This window comes from Acinonyx jubatus, chromosome C2 (genome assembly GCF_027475565.1).
Source record: "Acinonyx jubatus isolate Ajub_Pintada_27869175 chromosome C2, VMU_Ajub_asm_v1.0, whole genome shotgun sequence".
NCBI classification, from domain to species: Eukaryota; Metazoa; Chordata; class Mammalia; order Carnivora; family Felidae; genus Acinonyx; species Acinonyx jubatus.
In genome coordinates this window covers 10,248,598-10,274,299 of record NC_069384.1, presented here as the reverse complement: position 1 = coordinate 10,274,299, position 25,702 = coordinate 10,248,598, and the positions used below count along the sequence as shown (strand labels likewise).

Here is a 25,702-nt window from a genome sequence, read left to right as displayed (position 1 = left end):
AATGCTAAAATTCTCAGCATCCCGGTACTCACAGGGCCGAGCACAGTCTCTGAAATCATCAGTGTCGGGAACATGAGCAATGGATTTGAGCTTTAGATGCAGCGAGAGCCACTTGAGACCAAGACTAGTGATAGGTAAGGGTAATGAAGCCTGGTAATGCTTGTCTTGGTCAACAGTGAAGTGCGATTTCAAAGTCAGGAGGCTGTGGTACTTGTTCAACCCCCAAACGGATGCCAAAAGTCACTTCCAAAGAGCAGCTCCAAAACTGGGAGCTGGTGACCTGCTGCAGATTTGCCCAGGGAACTACCCTGAAGGATACGGCTATGATGGATGTGGAAATTCTGGAATATGTAGAAAAATCAGATTTATTATTTTCCATTCGCTATCTTTTTATTCATTTGTTTATAAGAGTGCTTAAATGAGAAAGAAGTTCATTGAGGACATTTCAGTGAGGTCTGCAAGGTCATGAACATAAATAATTGTGCATCGATTTGAGCAATTGTCCGCCACAGAAGGTTCCTTCTTGAGTGTATTCAAAGCCCTCCATGGCCTGGAGAACCGTGCCCTCCCACAGAGCTTCCCGAGTGTCAGTCCGACAGGCAGCCTACGCTCCCAATAGACCGTGAACTTCACTGTTCATACCTGGCTCGTGCTAGCCTTGGCTCATCCTCTCCTCCTTCCCTAAGAATGAATTATCCTTTGACTTGAGTTTTTGTTTGAGTAAAGACTTTCATCGTCAAGTTGAGCTATTTATTATTAGAGTCTATACCTGGATTAGCCCACGTGTATGGGGACTTATATTTATTTGGATCAAGCATAGCCATCTTTAATTGGGAGAACATGGCAAGTCAGCAGGAAGCATGTGTGAGATAAAGACTAAACGGTCACAGAAATGGGAAGATGGGCTTGCAAGGAAGAGTCTGAGGAGTGATTTCCCATGAGGAGCTGCCTGACAGGAGAGTTTACAAATTGGAAGACGTTTCTAGGGGAGGAAATGGGAAAATGATATGACTCTCTGGAAATCCTTACAAATAAGGGCAATTCTTATTCCCCCAGGGTAGTTGGTTATTCATCACGAACACAGGATTGAGGGTTGCAGATGGTCTGTCTCTACCCTGTGTTTTTGGACAGTGGAACAGAAGCAAATCTGAAACTTCAGGAAGAGAACCTTAAAATGTATGGGTAGCTGGAGAGGCCCCAGCAAAGATCAGGACCCCTGGGATGCCCGGTGGCCTCCCTCTGCTGTGCTCTGAAACAACCCCAATAGGAGCCATTTTCCGTGATTGGAGAGGGGTGTGTGTGTGTGTGTGTGTGTGCGCACGAGCGTGTGCATGGGTGGGTGATTGTTCTTTTCACGCAGAGAAGTCTGTATCACCGATTTGAGAACACAGAATTTTATAGCTTGTGTGAAACTATTTTCAGGTTAATTCTCAATTACACCCTTTGGCTCGGAGGGTCAAGTTGTTTGGTTTCCAGCGAATATTGTGGTTGTACCTGTGGTTACCCACTGACTTCTCATCTGCTTTGCTTATCTGATAACAGGCAAATGGGGAAAGAGCTTTTAATATCCCCCAAAAGGGGAAGATTGGTAATTAGTTATTCACCGCATGGAATCAGGCCAGGTCAGTTTACTCCAAGAAAGAAAACAATCTGGATACTGGACTTTGGGGTTCCTTTTCCACAAGCTTTTGCTTATCACTGGTCTCCTCTGGATCGCTTTCTGTTATTTCTTTTTTACTTTCGGTTTGTTTGTATTTAAAGGCAGGCCAAAGCATTAGACGCTGCGGAAGAGAAAGCAACTTCACCTCCTCCTCAACTGTGCCATTTTCCTGGCGGGTCTTAAATTTCGACCCCACACCGGCCAGCCCGGGGTCGGCGCGTATCCGCTCCCCCGGGAGGTGGGGGGTCGTCGGCCCCATCCCTCCGTCTGCACGGAGCGGCAGCAAGGGCATCCTTGAGAAAAAGCAATGGGTGAAGTTAACCAAAAGAGCAACGCAGAAGGCAACAGCCAGAAACGGCGGAGGGGGGGAACGAGAGCAGCGGCGACAGGAAGGGAGGCGGTGGCGCGGGTCCTGGCGCGGCGCGCGCTGCAGCGACGGAACTTCTGCAAAAGCTGCCTGCCCGCGTTATCAGTGGCGCGCAGGCCTGTGGTTTTCTCGCTCTCGCAACCCTGCTTTAACTGCCGGTTTATTTTTCGACAAACAGGATGCCTCCATCTGAGGCTGTCAGCATCCCAGGCTCAGAGAGAGAAAAGAGGTAGTGCAGCCCCACCCTAGAGGCAAGGCGGGGGAGGGGGGGGGGTGTCTGTTTTAAGAGGCTTCCCAGAGAAGAAAGGAGCCTGCAGGTGCAGCCGCTGGGAAAGCGTCGAGGAGGGCGGGTGAGGAGGCAGGAGGGAGTGAAACCCGGGGGCCCCCACCCTCTACCCTGTAACTGATTACACTGTTGCGCCTTTGCAAGAATCTGGAGCCGGGGAGGCCCAATCGTGGGGGCCAGGCTGGAGATTTAAGGACAAAGCTCCTTGAACGTCAGCGTGCCTGCAAATCGCCGGGAAGGAAGCTTTTGTGAAAATACAGGTTGATTCTGCAGGTCTGGGCCGGGGTTGGAGATTCTGAACTTGTACCAAGTTCTCAGGTGATGTCACTAGCCCCAAGACCACATTTTGACTCAAAGCAAGGCCTTGGGAGAGTCCTGTCTGGCCATTTGCCATAAATTTCTTGTTTGGAGTCTCTGTGGAGGCTACAAGCCACGGGGCCCAGGGTTCCGCAGGAGAGTGAATCCTCATGGAGGCCTTGCACTTAACTTCAGCCAAGAGGCATTTGTTCCCATGGCTGTGCTTTAATGCCCGCCACCTTGCTACTGGAAAAGTGAATTCCTTTCTGCTCCAGAGGGAAGGAAAATTCGAAAGAGTTAAGGGATTTTTAACATCCCAGCTGGGACCACCTTCAGGGATTCAGGAGAGTCTAGGTTAGGTCCTGGGCCCACAGGTGGTGGGGGAGGGGGAGGATGTGACAAATACATAAAAAGCTCACACAAGAAACTCCAAACCAGTCAGGGGCCTCCTGTTGATGAGATGTGTTCACATCTCGGAATTCCCGCACATCCACAGCTTTTTCAGAAGCTGTGTAGTTTGGTCCAGCGGGATAGAATCCGGAGCCCACGTCTGAGTGTTCTAGACCCGACTTGATCTCTCGCTAACCCTAGAATCCCAGGGCATACGCTTTAAAGTACATATTTTTGAGTCGCAGGTAATAAGCAGTAAGTGCGATCTTGGCTCGGAGAGACCGGACTAGAAAAATCCATGGTATGCGAGAAAAATCACGAGAAGCCTCACCCTTCTGGAAGGAATACGTCCCTGCAGAGCAGGCGCTAGCTGTCAGATGGAGAACTGAATCTGACTACGCCCTGAAATTTCATGAAGATTCTATTTTGACTTCATCAAAACCAGTCCAAGCCTTCCTGTTGCTGAGCATCTCTCTAAGTACTAGCAAGGTTACGGGGCTGCGAAGATGCAGATTCTGGGGCCTCTCAGGGTCTCTCATGAGGCCCCAGAATCTGCATTTTAACAAACCCTGCAGCGGGATTCTTAGGTACTGCCAACTTAGGACCCCCTCCACCCCCCCATCGGCAAGTTCAAGTTCGGCCTTCCTTCTGCAACATTCAAAGATCTGGCTTCAATTTTGCTGCTCACTGGTGAGCCAGAGTGGTCTCTTCATGGCCCACGAGCATCTCCTGAACCAGCTTGACTGGCTGCCTCATTTATGTCATCTCCTTCGTCCTCCCCAGCCCCGGATAAGATGGCCGCTTCTCCTCTGGACCCTCCACAGATCACTTCTGAGTTCAGCAACCAGTCATCTTCCTGGTGGGATGCTTCTCCCGTCTTTGCTGTGCTCTTCAATTATCATTTTGTCCCCTGACTCTTTCTCCTGCTTGGGATTTCCCTTCTTTACCAGACTGTGAGCTCCCTGAAGGCCATTTCATGCCACGTAATCTTTGCATTCCACGCTATTTTCTAATACACGGTCACGCACATATCAGCCACTCAGTACATTGGCTCATGGGTCATTGCTAACATGTTCTACAGAGTGCGATCAACCAGGCACCCGGTGGGTCTGGGATCAGAAGAGGTTGGGAAGGAAATGGGGGTGGTAGTCATATGGTTGAAAACCTGGTTATATAGTCATGAAAGACACAGATGGAGTGGGGAAAGGGGAGGGTGGACGGCCAGCTCATCGGCTTGCTGTGTGAAGTGGGGAAGGAGTTTCTTCTTGTTAAATATAGTTTCCATTCCACTTGAAATCCAGATGATCAAATCTATGAACCAAAGGATGGGTGTCTGTTTTTCAAACTCATCCCCTGGTGGTGGTGACTCTCTTGAGTGGCCTCTCCCCACTGTCCCCTCTGCTCCAACTGACCTCTCTCCTTCTTTTTTGCACAGTTGGTGGTCAGCTCAACAGCCTACTCCAAGTTCAAGTTAGAGGAAATTTCATGTGTTACATGTAAGTAAACAGAATAAAAGTATGGTAGTACATCAATGATTTAGCAGAGAGCAGTAAATATACCTCAGCTTTAGTCCCAACATAGCTAGGATTACTGCTCACGCAGACTTGGCTTTCTTTCCTGGCCTTTCTAAGCTCTGAATTCTTACTGTTATCTCAGAGCCTCCATGTTTTCACTTTCAAACTCAGCTAACAATATTGGCTCATAAGGCATTGGGTGGGCAAGGGGACAATGTATGGAGACCGCGCGAGAGCCTCAGGCACAGAAGGTGCTAGTAACCCATAGAACCCTGTTCCTAAGTTCAATATACTTCCTGGAGGAATGCCTCCTGGTGTTCCAGGCTATTCCTTGCTTCAGGCACCTTCAGTGCCTCTCAACCACAGCCCCATCGTTCTCCTCCAATCCTTAACTTGTCTCTTACGGGAATCTTTTGGCCTCAGGAGGAATCCCTTCCTTCTTGGGTTTCAGGCACATCCCTGTTGGCCGTCTGGTCACTCTGCTCACCTGTGTGGACGTGCCCCAAACTCTGCTCCTAGGACTGCTGCCTTGTCCTTATCTCCTCTCTCCAGCCTATGATCTGGTGTCTCTATATGCTGTCTCTGGCCTTCTCTCTTTACGCTGGGTTCTCTTGTCTTTTATCTGTCTTCTTCCTTTTCCTCTGATACTCAAAGCCCTTATGATAGTCTTTAGAACATCTGTTTAAGGTGATCGTTTCCTCCTCCACATAATAAAGAGATTAGGATCCTCTTTCGTAATGTGAAGGTGCTTAGAACAGATACTGGTCTATGATATTGGTCCTTGGGAATCCCCAAACGACCTCTGCCACCATAATTTCTAAGGCCTTTCAGTTTTTCCATCTACCCTTTGACAGGTACTCACTCCCTGAAGACATGCACACTTGCTTCCCCAATTTCAGGGGGAGGGGTAGCACTTTCCAGAAACCAAAACACCAAGAGGATTGAATAAAGGGCAGAAATACACCTCTACAACCATAACTCTGGTGATAGATAATACGAGGTTGGATTATCAAGCTCGTCATTATTTACATTTGGGGCCTGGTCATTCCCTACTGTAGTGGGCTATCCTGTGCATTGTAAGAAGTGTGATAGCATCTTTTGCCTCAACTGGCTAGATCCCAGTACACTTTTCTTATCCCCCTGCCATTTGTGGCCATTACAAATGTCGCTAGACATTGTCAGATATGCCCCAGGGGCAACACTGCCCCTCACCTCGCACCCGCTCCCTCTAGTTAAGAACCACCAATTTAAGATACTTCATGGTGAAAAGCTTGGTGAAGAAAATGGGAAAAGAAATGGGAAATATATCTAGAAAGAAGGTTCCAATATATGGTCTAAACAAGTGAAAAAGGAGACTGAGCAAACAGATCCATGGGAAAGGAACCACAAGAACAGATCTTAAGGAAAAGGATGAAAATTACAAATATAAGAAGGCATTTATTTGGACAGAGGATCCACTAAGGAATGTTCCTGAATGGAACAAAGAATGAGGGCCAAGCTTGACAGAATCCTTCCTAGCTGCAGATGTGGCTATGGGCAAAGCTGAGTGTATTCATGTGACCTGGGTCCAGGCCTGGCTGAGGGGCATTTAGGTGCAGATGGGCTTTGGGAGAATGGTCGGCGTGTTTAGGAACACAAGATACTCCAGTTGTTCAACAAATACTCATGGTTTCCGAACAGAATGGGGAACACGCATATGCAACGTCACCTGGCCAACATTTCACTGAAGAACATTCCCCCCCTTGATTGAGAGCTATGGAGAAAAGTGCTGCATCCACAAGACAGTCTCTGTGTCCACTCACCTTCCCAAGACTTTACCGAGAAAGGCAAAACCGAGACCTTAATGACAAATCTGCTGTAAGTTATTTACCAAGCCTTTTCTGGTTTTCCACTAGTTTTCTTTTTTGGACAGGAAAAAAAAAATGGTTTAGCTTTCCAATAAAAAGGCCTTTTTAAACTGGTAACAGAAGAATAGAGGGCATCCCTTCTGTTGTTTTTTGTTTGATGTCTTAGAGGTAACTCGATGGGAAATGGAGTGGACCTCATTATCCATCCTGAGATAAGAGATTCTCTTGGTCATTGACATTTCTTTTTCCACAAAGGTATTCAATTTAAAGCACAAACCAGTCAACTCAGGAACAGAAAAAGCCCCTTCACTATGTGTTTTTCTCACACGTTTCTTGTGTACGTACCCAGCCTCCCACAATGGACACCCACCAGACCTTCCAGCCCAACACCCTTTGGACAGAAGTGGGATCAGCCCCATGCAGCCTGCTTCTCCTTACCCTAATATCCCCACATACTCTTTCCTATCCTTAGCTAATCACAAGAGTTAAGGTGGGGAGCCAAGTCTGAGTAGAGGTCTTAATTTCTCACTCCCAGCTGTGGTTGTATGGCTGGAGAGAGACTATCGTGGCCTCTTCTGCCCATACAACTGGGCCTTCTATACCTCAGCAGTAAGCACAAGGCCAGTGGATTTATCCATCTGTCTGTTCAGCTGCCTATCCATGCATCCATGAATCCATCCATTCATCCAAAAATTCATCCAGGATCCATCTGTCCATCCATCCATCCATCCATCCATCCATCCATCCACCCATTCATCTATCCATTCATCCATTCATCCATCCATCCAACCATCCATCCATCCATCCATCCATCCCTCTGCCCATCCGTCTACTCATTCATCCATCCACTACCCATTCATCCAAACATCCATCCATCCATCCATCCATTCACCCATTCATCCACCAATCCATCTGTCCATCCATCCAACATTTGTTTAGTGCCCACATCTTTTCAGGTACTGTAAGAAAAAGAGAAAAGGATTCATGAGATTATTTCTCGAAGAGCTCAGAGTCTCTGGGAGAATATGTTTAGAAACAAAACCTTGAATTACATTTTGGTGAGTACTGCTGTACCTACATGAACTGAATAAATAATAGAACCAGAATGTGCCCTGTTGCAGGAGACCCCAGTGGGTACCCTAGAAGTCTTGGCTACCCCTGCATCACTCTGGTAGCCCGATGGCGTCAGGGAGCAAACATAGACTGTGTCCATCTATGTCTATGACAGGGGTGTGGGGATGCCTGGTCTTTTTCCTGCAGCGTTTCTAACAGACACACGTCCCACGACTTATAACTCGCACACTGACTTCCCTGCACCGAACAACAGCCCCATGGACTGGCTGGCTAACCCTGCTACCAGAAGTTATGGGAGCAATGACAGTTGTGCAGAAGAAATCTTTCCCCAGAGAGGATTTGAAAATACTATGCAGAAAAGTGACATTGAAGATGCTTTGGCACTTCTGAAACTTTTGACTAAATCTTCGATGATCTGTAGGTCCTGGAATCTCTCCCTACCTGGTCTTTTTGACTACTTTTCTCCTAGATATCTACAGCCTTCATCAAAGACGTGCTGAGAGCACCCAGATGAAAAAGGAAATAAAATGGGTTGTTCAAAATCAGGATTCAGAACTGCAGCCTCCTGAGCTTCTAATAGTTTTGAAATAGTTAAGAGCTCTATTGCTGTCAAGTATTTCCCTTGATGTCTGTAATGAGAAGCTAAGATCGCTCATTTTTACTTTATTCCAAAGGACATGGGTGCCCAGGTCACACCCTCTCTAGAAGACTGTCTCTTAAGTATGCGTAGTTTAGCGGTTAAGCATTCAGGACCCCAAACCAGACTAGGGTGGTGCCCCACCATGCCACCTCCCAGCCACGTGCACCTCGATGAGTTTTGTGGCACACTGTGCCCCCGGTCCCCCATCTGCAAAACGAGGAGATTAACTGTCCCCACTGTGTAGGTGACAACAATGATGTAAGTGCCTATTTGTAGGCACCTAACACAGGGCCTGGCCCTTGGAAAATGCTACATAGTAGTGCTTGCTGAATACAACTGGACATTCCCCAATGCTTTCTTGTCACTTCCTATGGGATGACTTCTTCCTGCTGAGCTTTAATCATTGTGTATGTCAACCACAACAGCCTGGATGCATTGTCCCAGGAGTACCTAATTTTCCCTCTCTTGCCCTAGAAAAACTCTTGAAGGTCAGGTTAACAGGTCTGATTTCTTCTAGAAAGTAATCCCAATTTACTAATTCTTTCTTGTTTGTCCTCAGCAGACTGGAATCTTAAGGTACCCTTGATTCTCTGCTCTTAATTATGGGACCTATGGCTGCCTGCCCTAATTTCAAGGCCCTTGCTCATGGACCGTCCCTTTTGGTGGACAGCCTGAGCCAGCGCTGGAAGACGGGGACCAGCCAGGTGTGCTGGATACAAACATGTCGGAGAACGTCAGAATCACCACATTTTTAAAATTTCCTGACCCATAAGTAAATGGGAAGCACCAATTATGGATTGGTCCCTAAGGTTTCTCCGGAGCAGTGGTTCTCAAACAAGGGGTGATTTCATCACTCAGAGGAGATCTGGCGATGACTGGAGCCGTTTTCTTGTTTGTCCCAGCTTGGGGTGGTGACGCTTCTGGCATCCAGTGGGTGCAGGCCAGGGATGCTGCTAGACGTCTCCCAACACACAGCACAGTTTTAACGAACCACAGTCTGGTCCCCCAAGTCAACAGTGGTGAGGGTGAGAAACTTTGCACAGAATTAACAGAAGGTGAATTCGCAGCCTGCACGATGCCTTTCACTCAGAAGGTCAGCAAGGAAAGATCTCAAACATCCGCCCTCTCATTTCCCAGGTGGGACCTGGGAGTGGAAGGTCACGTGCAGGGGTGCACACAGCTGGAGCCGAGACCCGCGTCAGCCCAGGGCCCTCTGCCCCCCCCCGCCCCCCCCCCGCATCCCATGCCTGAGCCACTAGCTGCTGGCCAGTGGCTGAGCCAATGGATCCCGTGGACCTGCTGATCCAATCCATCAGATGCCCCTGTGCGTTCACACGAGTGCCAACATCAGGGTTCGCTTTGCAGAGTTCGCTTGCCGTGGTGTGTAAAGACGAAAGTGGGAAAATCAAGCAGAGTGGTGTCTCGCAAAAAAAAAAAAAAAAAGGGCAAATCAGGTGGGCAGTCGAAGCCCCACTACCCCAGGTGAATTCAGCTACAGTTTGCCGCGTATTCCGGTATTCCTAACTTAGTCCTCATGGCCACCTAGCAGGTAAGCACCGCCACCACCCGCTGCTCAGAGGACGAGAGGAGGCCCAGAGAAGGTAAGCAGGCGGCTCAAGGCGACAGCGGGAAGGGCAGAGCTGGGCCCTCTGACCCGGAGGGCCGTGACCACCGCCCGCCCTGTCCGGGGATACGAGTGGGTAAGCCAGCGACATCCGGGCTGGGCTCTGCCTCCTGCCAGCCCTGTGACCTGGGCTGTTCCGTGTGCCTTTTTTATTGTTGTCAAATGGGGGATTAAGAGCCGTACTTATCTCATAAGGTTTTTATTGAAAGGGATCATGGTGGCAATGTGCCTGCTGCATCGTAAGCACCGGTGAGTGTTGGTGAATGTTGGTGAATGTCATTAATAAGCAGCCGTGAGACTGAACTGTCATCTGCGGCACACGCCAGAAGCCTTCCCAGCGGGAGCACAGAGGGCACGTGACTGCACTGAGTCTGGCGGTGGGGGCTCCTCCCTCTCATCCTCCTGGTCCAGAACCTGTCCAGGGCCAGGCAGCAAGGTCCTTCCCTGCCTTCTACTCCTTCGGGCCACGTTACCGAAACGTGGAATGGACAGATGAGGCTGTCATTTCTGTGTGAGTGACAGGATCGAGGCTGGCCTGACGTGGTTGACGTGGGCAGCTAGGGCCTCCGAGGGAGGCCACTGGGGGCCTGGGGGCCAGGATTCCCCAGGAAGGACCAGAGCCTGCCTGAAGGTCAAGCGGAGATCACGGAGGGAAGACGGCGGGACGGAGAGAGGGAGGGAAGCCGGGCTGGGGCAGGCCGGGCCGGGCCTTGGGGTGCGTGCAGATGGCCCTAAGTAAGCATGCGAGGGTGTTTTCTGAGTCACAAGAATTCCCCACATATAATCTCTAGCGCATGGAGATTTTTTTTCCCCTGTCATTTGCACACTCTGCATAAGGAAAGCAACTCTTTTGAGGTGATACAGAATCACCTTTCCAGAGGAGCTTTATTAGTTTACTATTATTTTTTATTGTGGAGAATAATTAGCTTGAGCGCCTTTTAATTTGTTCCCATTAAGATGTTTGCATAGCAGCAATTAGAGCCTGGCGGGCTCCCTGCCTTCTCGGTGAGCAGGGGCCTCTCACTGGCTGTGAGCTGGCTTTGGGTGGGGGGGGGAATGTAATTAACTCTTGCGGCCTTTGCCACGTGGAGAGCCCAAGGAGAAAGGGAAGGAACTTTCTGTGACTCTGTGGTACTGGCTGTAGACTAATCAGATGGGAAATGCCTTTTTATACTAATAAGGTTAAAGAGAAAACGAAAACCTCAAACCCACCTACTTGAAAACAGGATTTGTAATGATGTCGGAGCACTGGCAACACGGACTTCTGAAATGACAAATGTCTCTGCCGAAGGGTGGAGAGGCTGTTGTCAAAGGCTCACCAACCAGTCAGTGGGTCTCTTGCTGTGCAGCTGGACCCCGGTGACGTGGAGGGTCCTGTTTACAGGAGGGGTCGAAGCCACTTCTTGGTGGCACAGCTGAGTCCGCTGTTTCCACGGTAGAATTTTTATCTCGGCCAGGGGAATAATTGGATGTGGGCGTTTGCTGGGACCTTCACTGGAACCCTGGCCAGGGTCAGGGTCATGACAGTGCAGGCTTTGGGGGGGGCTCCTTGGCTTCCTAAAGGATGAACTCATGTATGAGACCCCTGATTACTGGGCAGATCATTCTGTGGGCTCTTCTGTATGTGGGTCCCGGGACGCGGACCAGGATGCGGCAAGAGAGCCACCTAGGGCGCAAAGTTTAAGGAGGCGCTGTCTCTCAAAGTCGGACCGGCCTGCAGGGTCAGCCCACCTTTGAGCGAGCACCTCCTGAAGACTTTTTTGCAAAGTGCCTTGCTGTCTCACCGGAGTGCCACCCCTGGCGGACTCCCAGACTGATGGATTAAGACAGATGGCTGGGGAGAAAGACTTAGGGCTGGTTTCTCCCCACCCAAAGTAGCATCCCACCATTGCCTTGGGAACAGGCCATTCAGGCGTACAACCTAGTTTGAGCACCAGTGACTTAGAGAAGCGTCTCTCGTGCACTGCCCTGGAACCACATGAATGTCTCCCTTGGGGGCAGCTCTGATGGGGCGGGACCACCATGAGGGTCAAAGTGAGCCGGGCATCGGTGATGCGAATGGGAGGGACCCACGCCGCTGAATGCATCCAGAGACATGGAAGCAGTCCAAGATAATGGATGGTACCCCGTCTCAAGGCCGCCTGAGGTTCAACCTCTCCTCTCTCCCAGCACACACGGTGTCACCTGCTGTCCAGGGGCCTCGACTCGTCTCTAACTCTGTCGTGTGTCGAACCAAGAGAAGGGCAACCTCCTGACAGGCAGACCGTGGGCTCGGCAGTGAACTCCTCCACTTGCCCCTGGCTCCCTCATTGACGTTCAGCCCCACCTCGCACAGGTTACCTAACCTCTGCGTGCCACGCTTCCCTCGGTGAAATCTGATTAGCGATGAGAATTCCTGCTCACAGGTTTTCGCGGAGGATTTCATGAGGTGACACAAGCAAGAGCTTGGCACCAATGCAGTGCTGGTACATAGTTGATGCCCAATAAATACCAGCTTTCCTATGACCAGTTCGGCCTTGTTAAGCTCAGCCCTCTGCCACGAAGCACTAAGATGATTTCTGCGCTGTTACAAGAGAAGTAGAGCTGGTAATTCATCCTCGTCTGTGCCCGACCACAGGGCCCCTCTCTGGGCTCAGCAGAGGTTTACTCTCCCGCTGTAGCCCCTGTTCTACACATCTTCAGTGGCATTTCTCGGGGCTACTTTTCACCTACTGGCTCATCCTGTGTCTGCTGCTTCATGTTTTACCTCAAAGCTTGACAACCTTCCAAAGCGGGGATCGTTGCCCCCACTTTACAGATGAGAAACCCGGGCCCCGCACGTTCGGGTAGATGGCTCAGATTCACGCAGGTGGTGAGTGCTGGTGATGGGGTAGAAACAAACCCCCTGACCTCAAAGCCCCGGGACCCCCGTACCACCCCTCCTGGCGGATCAAGACCTGGTGATCAAAACATTTGATTCCTTCCGGAGTGAAGCTTATGCTTAAACATCCGCCGAAGAGTCCAAGTGAAGGAATAAAGGTCTGCTTGTAAAAGCGGAGTCCCAGTTAGCAATTTGTAGGCGTCCAGAACTTTTCTGTGTCAAATTGGGGTATTCTCGGAGGAGAAGGGAAAAGCATCACAACTTGCACTTTTAGGTGTATCTTATTTTAATTTCCATTTTTAGGCTGTCTTTTATAATGCGTATACCATAATTATATCAGCACAGAAGGGCAGGCATGTAATTTATAAGTAAATCGCTATGCATAGGTTTTCGGGTACGCTAATTAAGTTTTATTTATGTGTCACATGATCGAGAGAGGTTGGAAGTGACTTTCGACTTTCAGAAGCGCCTGTTCCCCCTAGAAAAGGTTTTGTCCAATTCAGTCCATCATGGGGAGAAATCCCAGTGGGCTGTCTGAGGTGTGTGAATTTTGAGTGCTGGCCTCTGCGAGTGTGCGAGCGTGTATGAGAGAACGCTCGAGAGAGGAAAAAGCCTTTACTTTTCTTGAGAGAGGCTACTCGAGACCATACATGCTTTGAATCAGGAGTGCGGTGAGGACAGATATCCCTGATGGGGGTTGTAGCCTGGGTTCAGATCTTGTGGGAAGACAGCATTCTCCTACTTCCCAAGGGTCCCTTCGAGAGCTGGAGGCTGGCAGCCTTAGCCAAAGCCATCTCTCCCCTCTCTGCGTGAGCATGCACGCTTGCAGTTCCTCTGGTTTTTCAGATTTCACCAGAGACTCTCATTAAAACCAACCTGGTTAACCCTAAAATTGCTTAAGGGGCGGCGGGTGTGCGGTGGGCAGCTTAGCGAAGGCACTGCTGGGTTTACCGGTAAAAGAGAACATGCAAACCACAGGGTGGGTGAGAACATCCAAATCACATCAGGGCAGAGGAGGCCCTTCTCTCTTCCTAACGCGCGCACCTCAGCTGCGGACTCCATATAAATTCCTCTACTTAATGTGTCCCCACAATGAAAGGGATTTAGCCCGTAAAGGGCTGTGGCGTCTGACCAAGGAGAAGAGTAATTAAGGAGGATTAGGAGAGGTGTCTGCTAATTATTGAGACTCCCAGGTGGAATCTGCCACCAAAGTCCAGTATCTACAAAATGCTAGGGGCCAGGGGCCAGGCAGAGCCAATTCCTGGGTCTTACTCAGGTATTGACCAGCTGTGACCCCTTAGAAAAGTGAATGTCTCTGTGGTCCTAGGCAGAGAGATGCCTAAGATCACTCCAGCCACAGTATATATTATATGTTATATGTTCCATGTGATGTGCTATTTATTGTATATTATATGCATATATTATACATAGTTGTATTTATATATTTATGTATTATATAGTTATATATTATATATTATACACACAGTTGCATTTATATATTTATGTATTGTATATTATATATTTATATATTGTATATTATGTATTATACATATAGTTGTATTTATAGATTTGTATATAATAGATATTATGTATTTATATATTGTATACTATATATTATACATACAGTTGTATTTATATATTGTATATTATATATTATACATACAGCTGTATTTATATATTTATGTATTGTGTATTATATATTTATATATTGTATATTATATATTATATATACAGTTGTATTTATATATTTATGTATTGTATATTATATATTTATATATTGTATATTATATATTATACATATAGTTATATTTATAGATTTGTATATAATATATATTATATATTTATATATTGTATGTTATATATTATACATATGGTTGTATTTATAGATTTATATATTGTATATTATATATTATACATATAGTTGTATTTATAGATTTGCATATAATATATATTATATATTTATATATTGTATGTTATATATTATACATATAGTTGTATTTATATATTTATATATTGTATATTATATATTATACATACAGCTGTATTTATATATTTATGTATTGTATATTATATATTTATATATTGTATATTATATATTATATACACAGCTATATTTATATATTTATGTATTGTATATTATATATTATACATACAGTTGTATTATACATATGTAGTTTCAAATGCCAACTGAAACTATATAGAGCTATATATGTAAAACTATACACACACACACACACACACAATTTAGAAATATTAAACAGGATGATGTCTCATAGTTCATTTGTTATTTAAACATATTCATACACCTCCATGACACAGATACAATGATTGCTTTGTTTTGAACACAACACAAAAAAAAAGGAGCTTTTTTTTTTATTTTTAAATATGAAGCAATGATGTAGGATGATTGGCAGCTGAACAGAATTTCCATTGTTGGCGTTTGTGTGTCTTTACATGACCCCACACCCTTCAAAGTCCTAATATTTGCTTAAGGTTGTTTAATACTTGTTCCTCCGCTCTAGAACTTTGGGAGTCATGGCCACCCTGATCTTTATAAATAGTAGATTCAATAATGAGAGAGTTGCCGCCTGAGTTTCTCTGTTCATCCTTGTGAGTGCCTATGTAATTTCATTTTTACCCTTTCCCACCACATTATGTGCTCCAGCCTGTAAAGGGCTGGGGGTGGACAGAAGTTTCCAGAAGGCCAGAGCTTTTTTTCCTTCCTCGCATTTTCTCCAGACCCTTGCAGGGGATTTTATACATGTATGCAGTTTCAGATTTTTATAAATTATACCCTTGCAAAGTGGGTGAGTGTCAAGTTCAGCTGTGGCCACTGGGGAGGTGGGTGGGGCCTCCCAGATGCAGCCTGCAGATGGTGTGTGGAATGAAGGGCTTGGAGCACGTAGTTCAAAGCGCAGCAGAAGCCGTGTAATAAAAGGCAGCAAACTGTGGTTGATGTTAAGACTGCTTCTGGAAAAAAATGGCCCCCAAGCCAGTGTACTTCAGCTCATCTATGTTTTCTTTTGCACATTTTGAGGCTACAAGAAAAAATAACCATTGAAGTGTATGCACGCTTAGAAAAAAAATGCAGAGCAAAAGGAAATTGTTCTTTCCCTGAGCAATGAGAGAGCAGCTCTGATGTTTCAGCTCCCTTAGAAAGCTCACCCCAGGGTGGCCCGTGAGCCCAGATTACCATGCAGCATGTTTCAGATTCTAAGTGACCCGTTTACTCTTTTAAACATACTTCCTTTTGTAGCAACGTGGATGGAACTGGAGAGTGTTATGCTAAGTGAAATAAGTCATACAGAGTAGGACAGGTTCCATATGTTTTTACTCCTATGTGGATCCTGAGAAACTTAACAGAAGACCATGGGGGAGGGGAAGGAAAAAAAATGATTAGAGAGGGAGGGAGCCAAAACATAAGAGACTCCTAAAAACTGAGAACAAACTGAGGGTTTATGGGGGGTGGGAGGGCGGGGTGGGTGGGTGATGGGTATTGAGGAGGGCACCTGTTGGGATGAGCACTGGGTGTTGTATGGAAACCAATTTGACAATAAATTTCATATTAAAAAAAAAGAGAATAAAATGGTGACACAGCCATTCATATAAAAAAAATAAAATAAAAAAATAAACATACTCCTATGTGGCCAACTGGCTACTGCAATATTTTTTAGATATTTCTTTAAGGTCAACAATAACAACAACAAATGTTTGAAACCCTACACTTTCAGAAGAACTTAAGTGTTGATCTGATATACTAATATACACTAATAGAGCTCTCCAGGACAGGTAGAAACAGAAGTTTGCTTTTGGTGCCCCTGGGCTATACTGATTTCATTTCTTGCTCATCTAATGACTTCATTCTCCATCAGACATCAGAAAAAGTTTCTTTGGAAGAGTCACAGTCTTTGCTGAGGACACGTCAAACACCAGGAGTAAAAGTGGGACAGTCAGCCGGGAAGGGAAAGTAGCCACATGTTTGCAAATGTCACAGCCACATAGTTCTTTCTCCCAATGGACGTGGTTTCTTTCTTTCTTTCTTTTTTTAATTTTTTTTAATGTTTATTTATTTTTGAAGGAGAGAGAGAGAGAGAGAGAGAGAGAGAGAGAGAGACGGAGTGTGAGTGGGGGAGGGGCAGAGAAAGAGGGAGACACAGAATTCGAAGCAGGCTCCAGGCTCCGAGCTGTCAGCACAGAGCCTGACGCGGGGCTCGAACTCACAAACCGTGAGATCATGACCTGAGCCGAAGAAGTCGGACGCTCAGCCAACTGAGCCACCCAGGCGCCCCTTAATGGACGTGGTTTCAAGATTTGGCAAGTTGAGTCCTTGATTTAGAATCCTTTTAACACGGGCTGCGAGTTTATACAATGAAGCATCAGTTTTGAAATCAGTGGAGCCATTGAACAAACCTAAGTAGCCAACTGAGATTTCTATTTTGGGGGCTCTTTTACCTTCGGGCCCCCAACATGCCTGGGAGAGCTCCCTGTTTAGAAAGAAGTCCATCTGAAAATAGACACATAAGGACCGCGGACCACTGGCATACACGAGATCAGCAGGTTCTCTAAGTGAACATCGATCATACAGCAAGACGAAATGAGAGATTTACATTATTGCTTATTTCAGGGAAACACTGCGTAAAGATTTTTTTGTTTTCCTTATTGAGGCACTGGCTTGCAGGGAGGTAGTTTGCATCCAGACTGAGGAAGTTGACAGGGCCGGTCGTTATGAAGCAGAAATAATCTATCATTTGCAGAAAACAAGGTGTGAATAAGTGCTCTATCTCTTAGATAGAGGGTTATTATCTGGTTGTTTTATTTCCATCACAGATAAAAAGGTCTTGAGGTAAATTTAAGGAGGGCAAGTTAAAAAAAAAAAAAAGCTCCTCTGAAGAAATTCTATAGAAAAGAATCCTCTTAATAATAATAATAATAATAATAATAATAATAAAAGTATGGGGCGCCTGGGTGGCTCAGTCGGTTGAGCGCCCGACTTCAGCTCAGGTCACCATCTCATGGTCTGTGGGTTCGAGCCCCCTGTCAGGCTCTGTGCTGACAGCTCGGAGCCTGGAGCCTGCTTCGGATTCTGTGTCTCCCTCTCTCTCTGCCCCTCCCCTGCTCGAATTCTGTCTCTCTCCTTCTTTCAAAAATAAAACCTTAAAAAACAAAAGTTGCAGGGTGTCGAGTCGTGAGCTTTTGAGCATGCGAAGGAGCAGGGCGAGGGAAAAGTAAACTATTTCCAGTTACTGACAGGTACTTCGGCCCCCCAGGCCAGGTGTGGTGGCTCTCACATAAGCAGCACTCCCGTGGACGTGAGGCTGTCTGCTTGTCTTCTCTCACCCGAGAGGCAAGTGTGACAAAGAGAATAAGTGTGACCTTGACTCCCATTTAACCAGCTCCGGGCCCCGCCCCATCCCGTCTCCAGAGGATCATGAAGATCCCAGGAAGAACCCGGGGTTGCCCCGTATGTATTTTCAAAGCACTGCCGACATGGAAAGTGTTGGGACAGATGAGACGAGATGTCATCAGGGAGCAGGCGGTCTAGGGAACAGCATTTGCTGTCCTGGAAGGTGCTGCATGGGGCTCCCTGGACCCCCCTTCCCAGCTGCCCTCCCCCTCTGCTTCCCTTCCCTCTCAGGGTGGGAAAGTGACAACCCCACTGTCCCAGACACCTTCCAAGCCTGAGGTCTTGTGACCTGGGTCTGGCCTACAAGACATCCAAGGGGAAGTTTGCAGAGAAGGGCTTCTTCCTCTGCTGAACAAAAAGCCTCATGAAGAGAGGGTTTGGGCCCTCGATCTCCTTCCTGCCTGGACAGAGCTGAGGTTCAGGCCCAAACACAGGAGCACCCCGGCCCCTCCGAACCAGCCGTGGGTTGTCCTCCCGAACCGCCTGCCGCAGGAGATGGGCCAATACCCGGCTGCTGAAACGGCTGGAGTCAGCTTTTCCTAAATATGCAGCCAAATGTAATTGTCACTGATAAACTCTAGCAGGAGGTTTGCACTTTGCATGTCACGGTGGGTGATACAATTCATTACCGTAATCATCTTTTGGATACGTAGTTTATTTCTCTTAGTTTTTTCTCTCTCTTGCACGGCAGGCATCGTTGGGGGCATCATTGGGTGTTATCGGGAGAGTGGAGGGGAAGGAGAAGGGAGAGAGAGATTCAGAAAGCTAAGAGAGCAAGGGAGTGGGACAAAGAGGGGGAGTCTGCAATCCAGAGGAGTGTCGAAGCATACTTTTCGAGCACGCCAGTAGTAACTTGAGGTTTTGCGTTCGGTTACGTGTTCAGGAATCATCCATCGTTCTCCAGCACTCTCTGACTGTGTGCAGGGCCTGCCAAGCTCTTAAAGGAAATGGTCCCTTTCGACTACTGTGGGCCATCATAGTTATGACATTTTTTGGTGGGGAAGGGACAGGCCCAGGAAGACACATTGCTTAAGCCTTATTTTACTCAGGAAATGCAGGGCATTGGTGGCACCCAGGAGGAGGGATGGGGGAAGTCAAGGAATGAGAGTCACAGGGCAAGTGTTATGCAGATTTTAATCTCTGTTCAGGGACCAGAGCAGCTTCTGGAGAATTCTCTAAAGGACGGGAGTTAGAAGGAAAATTTTTCAAGCCAATGTGGGAAAATGCTTTGCGTGTGCAAATTGGTAGGAGGACTATTTCCTATCAGGAAATAAAATAATTAAAAAAAAAAAATAGCCGCTTCGTGTAGCCACAGAGGAGCCTCTGTGATGTGCTATAGGGCAGCTCTCTGACGCGTTCAAAGATTTTGAACAGGAACTTTGTAACTCGGAGGCCGGCGCGTCTAGAACATTACCAGCCCCTTTCGGTAGAAAACTGAGACACAGAGACATTCAATGACTCATCTAGGTCACTAGGAAGCTACCTGAGAAACTGAAAACGAGCTGGAGTTTCCTGTGCGGCCTCTGCTCCCTCCCCCAGTGACAGAAGCAGACAGGGCTTCTCCATCTCTGGGCTTTGATAAGGTAGGTGATCAGAAATGTCTCAGAGGCGCAGGAAAACAGGCAGCCTCTCAGAGGCCGGGAGAACTTGCGTGGGGTTCAAGGGCGAAGTGGCTTTTTCGTTAAGAAGGGCCTTGAGGAAAATCAAGCTACACCAGGGCTCTCGAGGAGGAGATACATCGGTCAAGGTTGATGTTACAACACACCCCAGTCAGCCTCCATATTTAAAAGCCACACTGTGGGGCGCCTGGGTGGCTCAGTCGGTTAAGGATCCCACTTCAGCTCAGGTCATGATCTCGCGGTTCGTGAGTTCGAGCCCCGCGTCGGGGTCTGTGCGGACAGCTCGGAGCCGGGAGCCTGCTTCGGATTCTGCGTCTCCTTCTCTCTCTGCCCCTCCCCTGCTTGCACTCTGTCTCTCTCTGTCTCTGTCTCTCTCTCAAAAAGAAATAAACATAAAAAAAATAAAAAACTATAAAACAGAAAAGCCACAATGATTGAGTTGAGCTATACGAAGGGTCCAGGCTTCTCTCCTGTCCTCTCTGTGGGTACTTCCGAGTGAGGGAAGGGTGATGTGACGATGGGAAAGCCATCGGGCTGACTTACTTAGCACCTCCCATACCCCACTGGGGTTCCCGCTGCATCACCTCTGCCCAGACCGTACATCACCCCCCGCCCCAGCCTAGACCACCCTTCCCTCTCTCCTCTCAGTTCCCGCCTAATACTTAACTGCCTGTTTTCGTGACTGCGCCAAGCACATTACACAGGTTACTGAATTCAGTCCACACAGCTGCATTAGCCATAGGTATGACCACTACCTCCTTGTTTTGTAGACGAGGAAACCGAGGCTCACGAGAGAAGCTGCTTTTGCCATTCGGCTAAAGCCAGAAAAATGGAAAGGAAAAATCCATCATCCCCGGGCTGTCCGTGCCTGGTCCACCTACAGCCCACAGCCCCGCCTTGTTCTCTCACTGTTCCCATCAACTCTGGGCTCTCTCTACCCCGACTCCCAGCCGAGGGCTGGTGTCTCTAATAGAGTCTCCGTGTGCGGTGGCCTGGGAGCCTTCCTCGGCCCCGGGTATCAGACCCAGCCCCGCTTTCTCTGTAAAGGGGCAGGTCTCTCCTGAGCACACATCTCAGGGCTAGTTTGAGCGAACAAAAGAACCTCCTGGCTCCTGATTTCTTTCCAAAAGCTCTCTAAGGGTTCTGGCTGTTCAGCTCCTGGGTCGGCTGCCATTTCTGAAGACACTTCGGCTACTGCTTGTTCACTGGGCCTGCACTTGGTGTGCGAGCAGATGTGGGGCTTCCCGCGGCCTGACACCCTCCCCCACCCCCGCCATCCACCCTCGCTGCTGAAGTGTGCCTTGCAAGGACTCTGAAGTCCGAGGACAGTCCCCCTGGAGGAAACAGAACCGAGGCCTGGTTTCTTCTGGGGACAGCTTTTTGCTCTTTTAAAACTTAAACACTCCAGAACTGCTTTGTCATTTTCAAAGGTTTGTTAGCGTGCAAAGAAACTAAATGGCGAAACGTACGATTGTGAGTTTAGATCGATTTTTGGCACCTTTTTTTTCTCCCCTCTCAGTTTCAAAATGCGTGGGCAGTTTCAAGATGTGAGGCTCCGTTTCGCACGGGGTAGGGGGCTAGGGTCTGAGTCCTCAACATCCGGGAGGGGCCCTAGGAAGGGTATGGTTTCCTGGTGGGCCAGAAGCAGTCAGATGTGCTAAGACGCATGTCACGGGTTGAATTGGGTCCCCTCCAAAATTCATAGGTTGGAGTTCTTAACTCCTAACACTTCAGAATGTGACTGTATTTGGAGGTTGGGTTTTTACAGAGGTGATTACTGGTAAATTTAGGGCGGGCCCTGATGCCACAAGCCCGGTGTCCCTATAGGAAGGGAGATTGGGACACAGATATACACGGAGAGGATTGCGTGAACACACGCGCGAGAAGACGGCCACCCGCGAGCCAAGGAGAGAGGCCTCAGAAGACACCAATCCTCCCGGCACCTTGAAACTTTCCAGAAATAAACCTCGACCAGACTTCTCAATGAGACTTCTGGTCTCCAGAGTCATGAGACCCTACATCTCCATTGTTTTAGCCACCCAGCCTGTGATGCTTCGCCATGGCGGCTCCAGAAAAATGATACAGATTTCACACCTTTCAAACTACGGATGCCCAAGTTAATCTACGGCTTTCTGTGATCTTGACTCTTCGGTCGCGCCAGAAGCGTCTTGGCGAAGGTTTTTGTGAAAATAGTGGCACACGGAGGCTCCCAGAGGAGCACGCTTCACTCAGCCTTGTATTCTGCCATTCCCTTTGAAAGATACCCTCCAAGAAGACAGTCGTGAGTCAGCCTCGCTGAGATTTTTTTTTTTTTTTTTTTTTTTACCTGTGGTTCTAGGAACTCAGAGGCATAATAGCATTCGGGCTTTGCATAGACTACTAAGCCACTTCTAAGAACAAGGCTACCTGAGGCATTGTGCAAAAGTTCGCATGTGCCACCGCTTTCCTCTTTCACATCTACCACTTGCCCTGGGGGCCGACGCCTTGGGCCTCGTGGGGGGACACCAGTGTGGGTTCTGCAAGAACGCCGCGGCGCGAACCACGCGTGTTCGTTCCTCCCAGGGAACGTCCGTCACGTCTAACCTTCTCACCTAAGCAAATGAAGTGAGAGTGTGGGGCGGCATGGTGGGAGCAGAGAGGCATTCTCTGTGGTAGACCACATTCATTTTGCATGCCACTCTTTTAGACCCTTGCTTGCCTCTCAAGGCAAGGGAACAGTGGTTTGCTTGGTCCCACGCCTCTCGCTCCTCCCGGTTTCCACATGGATGTCTCTGCCGAAAATGAGCTACGGGTTTCCTCCTGTGAGGATTGCACGGACTGATAAAGTACCGTCCCGGGAGGAAAACCAGGCGTTGTTTCCCACCCCCGTAGTTCAGAGCTCCAGGGAGGGCACATTCGCCATAGATTTTACGTAGCAAGAAATGACCACGGGGCTGAGCGCGGCAAATGGCCAGTCTCCGGGAATGTGGCTAAGAATGCTGAGAGAGAACCATTTGCTGGAGATGACCAGACACGATTCCCCTAGCATCATGCTCTCAGGCAGGGCCCAAGAGGCCCCGAAAGCAAGGACCTTTGGCCACCCCTCTGGCTCCAGTGAGCGCGGAAGGCTGATCCCGACGATGCAGACCCTCCATTGGCGGGTCACCTTGCTAAAACTATCTGGGAAATTGCTAAGATTTCACTTTGGCTCCCTGAAATGAAATCTCAATGTAATATTATTCAAGTTAGAGACTGTAAAAGCCCCTAAGTTCCTTCTCCTGACACCGAGGGCTTTTGCCAATAGCCCTGCTGAGTCTTGATTCGAGTCTCAGGGCTCTCTCGCCCCCCCCGCTCACTTAAAAGCAAACTGCCGCTGTTCCTAACCTGGGGCGGCTCCGTGACCTGCGTTAGCACAGGAGCCATGGGGCTGTGAGAGGGCCGGGCCTCCTTCTATTTCCTGTATTTGAGCCGGTTCCTGGGTCCCTTCCCCGTCTCTGCCGTCTGGCCGCTAAGGACAGCTTTGAAGGCAGCCTCACACCGTGCCCCAAATCCAATCTATTGCCCAATGGAATGTTTTCAAATTTCCTGACTCTGCCTTCCTGAGTTTGATAAAATAGGAAACAATAATTGTGTGGAGGGTATTGAAAGCGGAGTGAAGGCAGGAAGATCTTTCTTTCTGTTATTCTACAAATATTGCTTCCTTTGCTCATTAGTGGCCCAGAGGAAATGCAGCCAGGGAGCAGCCTAACAGCTTCTCACCAGCGGCCGGCGTCTCTGCCACAGGAGCCCAGCGCTGCTCTGCGACAAGGGCGTGTGACTCACACACATCGCATGATTCAACTTCACTAAAATTTCCTCGGCTGCCAGTAAAGAAGCATTTGCAAACCCTCTAATTTGAAGCTTTGAATCGGTTAATGACTTGCTTTCTTCCCCTTCTCCTGAAATCCTCCCCCACCACCCTCCACACACACACACACACACACACACACACACACACACACACAGCTTTGTCAAGTTTTTACATTTCAGGGACCCGGAAACATAGAGGCCCTGTGACATTCACAATAGCATTTGTTGTGACAAAGTGGCTGGCAGCCTTCTGCATTCCCCTGCTCATTTGGCTGTATGAACAAATAATGAGTCACAGATCCTATTTGGGTGCGCGCGAGAGTTTGTAGCCAGAAAATTAATTATTCCCCCGGCCGATCCCACTCCGTCCCGGCTCTGCCAAACCATCAAGCCGCATTTTGCAGGCGTCGGTCAGAGTGCGAGCCCCGACACACTGCTCTGCCTTCGCGACATTCTTATGTTCTTATTATTTCTGTTTGTTGAAGCACGGCCCTCTTTTCCCACCAGCGCCGCGCAAAACGCACACGCGCACGCGTACTCGCACACCCAGAGCCGCGGCCCCGGCGCAGCTTTGCACATTTCGCGAGGCTGCCTGCGAAACTGCAGACAAGCGTTTCCACACGGGCCGTTCCAATTAGGAAGCGCACCGTCTCATGACCCGGGCCGCGACACGACGCTAGACTTAGGAAACGGTTTCATTGCTCTTTGCGCAGAGGGAGACAGAGATCTCTCCATAGGCGACAACTTGCATTTCCCCCTGCCCCCCCCACGAAGGACGCCGGCTGCCGCTTTGCACTGAGGCCACGAGGAGCGTGGCCCCATCCTGGTGGTTCTAACACAGCCAGATCCGCCTGGCTCTCGCGCTCTCTCCCTTGAGGGGACGGCAGAGCTACCACTTTGCCCCCGAAGTCCCCAGGCTGGTCTAACGTGTGCCTGCCAGCCTGCCTCCGCCTCCGCCCCACGCTGGCACCAGCCCTCCCGGCCAGCTGTGCAGGTGCCCGCTACCCCCCCCCCCCCCACTCCCCCGCCCCCCCGGGCGGGCCGAGTTCAGGACGCTCAGCCACCGTCATTGCAGGCAAGGGGCAGAAAAGCAAACCCAGACGGCTTCTTGCGAGCTTTATCATCTCTAGGACTTTAATCAGGAACAGCCCAACTTACTTGCACTTGACAAAGTTCTCACACACCGACTGAACACTTCAACAGCTTAGCTAAGTATTTATTAAAACATTTCTGAAGAGCTGCCATCTGATGAATAAGTAATCCAATAGCCTTGTAATCATACGCCTGAGTTTGAATTCCTTCCACCAAACCGACAGGGAATCGACGGGAGCTACGCGCCCCGAGTTACGACAAGCTGCCATTTCGTTATCTGCAAAGCCGAGCCAAAGAAGGTATCGAAAGACCAGAGCGTACTCACCTCTCATGAAGCACTGTGGGTATGAAGGAAATGACTCAAATATGCTGTCTGAAGCCATCGCTTCCTCCTGAAAATGCACCCTCTTCTGAAGGCGGGGGATTCAATGATTTCTTTCACCTTTGGAGGGAAAACCAAAGAAAGGTCACTGTCTTAACCTCATCCCCCCCGACCGTGGCTCCCTGCCTTTCTTTCTTTCTTTTTTTGTTTTTTTTTTTTGTTGTTGTTGTTTGGTTTTTCCTCCCCATACCTCTGGGGCTCCCTGAGCCCTGCGAAACATGTACCTTGGCGAAAACAAAATATTCAAATTGTTCAAGATTTGAAAAAAAAAAAAAAAAAGCGGCGTCTTGGCTGTGGGTTGGTGATGTTCACCACTCTGTGAAACCCTGTGGTTTGCCGTCAGTGTGATTCGTCCTGCTCGCTGACCACTATGCCGGGCGCAGACTTCTGAGACTACCAGCCTACCCAACTTGTGGTTCTGTGGTTGTTTATGGGGCCCAAAGAAGTTTTCACACAACCCAAATTACAAATTTAACTGTTCCCCTTTCCACAGCCCGTCTTAATTGGTTCTTGCCAATCATGTGACTTAAGTGATGTCAAATTTCTTTTTTTTTTCCTTTCTTCTTTTTTTTTTTTACTTTCTGAGCAATGCCCTTCCTTCCCCACCCCCCCACCCCCCACCTGCCTTCCCCGAGGCTGTTCAAGAAAAGAGCCGAGTAGAGTCTGCAAGAGAGGGACCGTACAGAAAAGTGACTCAGTCTCTTATTATATCAATGGTCTTTGCTGATGGAGGACAACTTGGGTCTTGCTGTTGTTACTTGTGGTTTTGGGAGCCACTCATTATTTTGATAACAGTTTCATTGCCGCTTATTCAATAG

At 48.4% G+C, this 25,702-nt stretch overlaps 1 protein-coding gene across 5 annotated transcripts in view; it reads right to left on the bottom strand.

The window, feature by feature from the left end:
• Nucleotides 1-25,349, bottom strand: part of RUNX1 (RUNX family transcription factor 1) — a 254,923-nt gene extending 229,574 nt beyond the window's left edge. For 2 of the 5 annotated variants that reach the window (XM_027041645.2, XM_027041647.2), the window contains exons 1-2: nucleotides 25,109-25,339; nucleotides 24,828-24,944 (exon numbers count right to left, since the gene is read on the bottom strand). In XM_027041645.2, the coding sequence (XP_026897446.1) occupies nucleotides 24,828-24,885 (58 nt within the window). In that variant the 5' untranslated portion in view covers nucleotides 24,886-24,944; nucleotides 25,109-25,339. Of the gene's footprint in view, nucleotides 1-24,827; nucleotides 24,945-25,074 lie in introns of all 5 variants that reach the window. The other 3 variants (XM_027041648.2, XM_027041646.2, XM_053220588.1) reach the window with 3 other exon arrangements.
• Nucleotides 25,350-25,702: the final 353 nt, after the last annotated feature.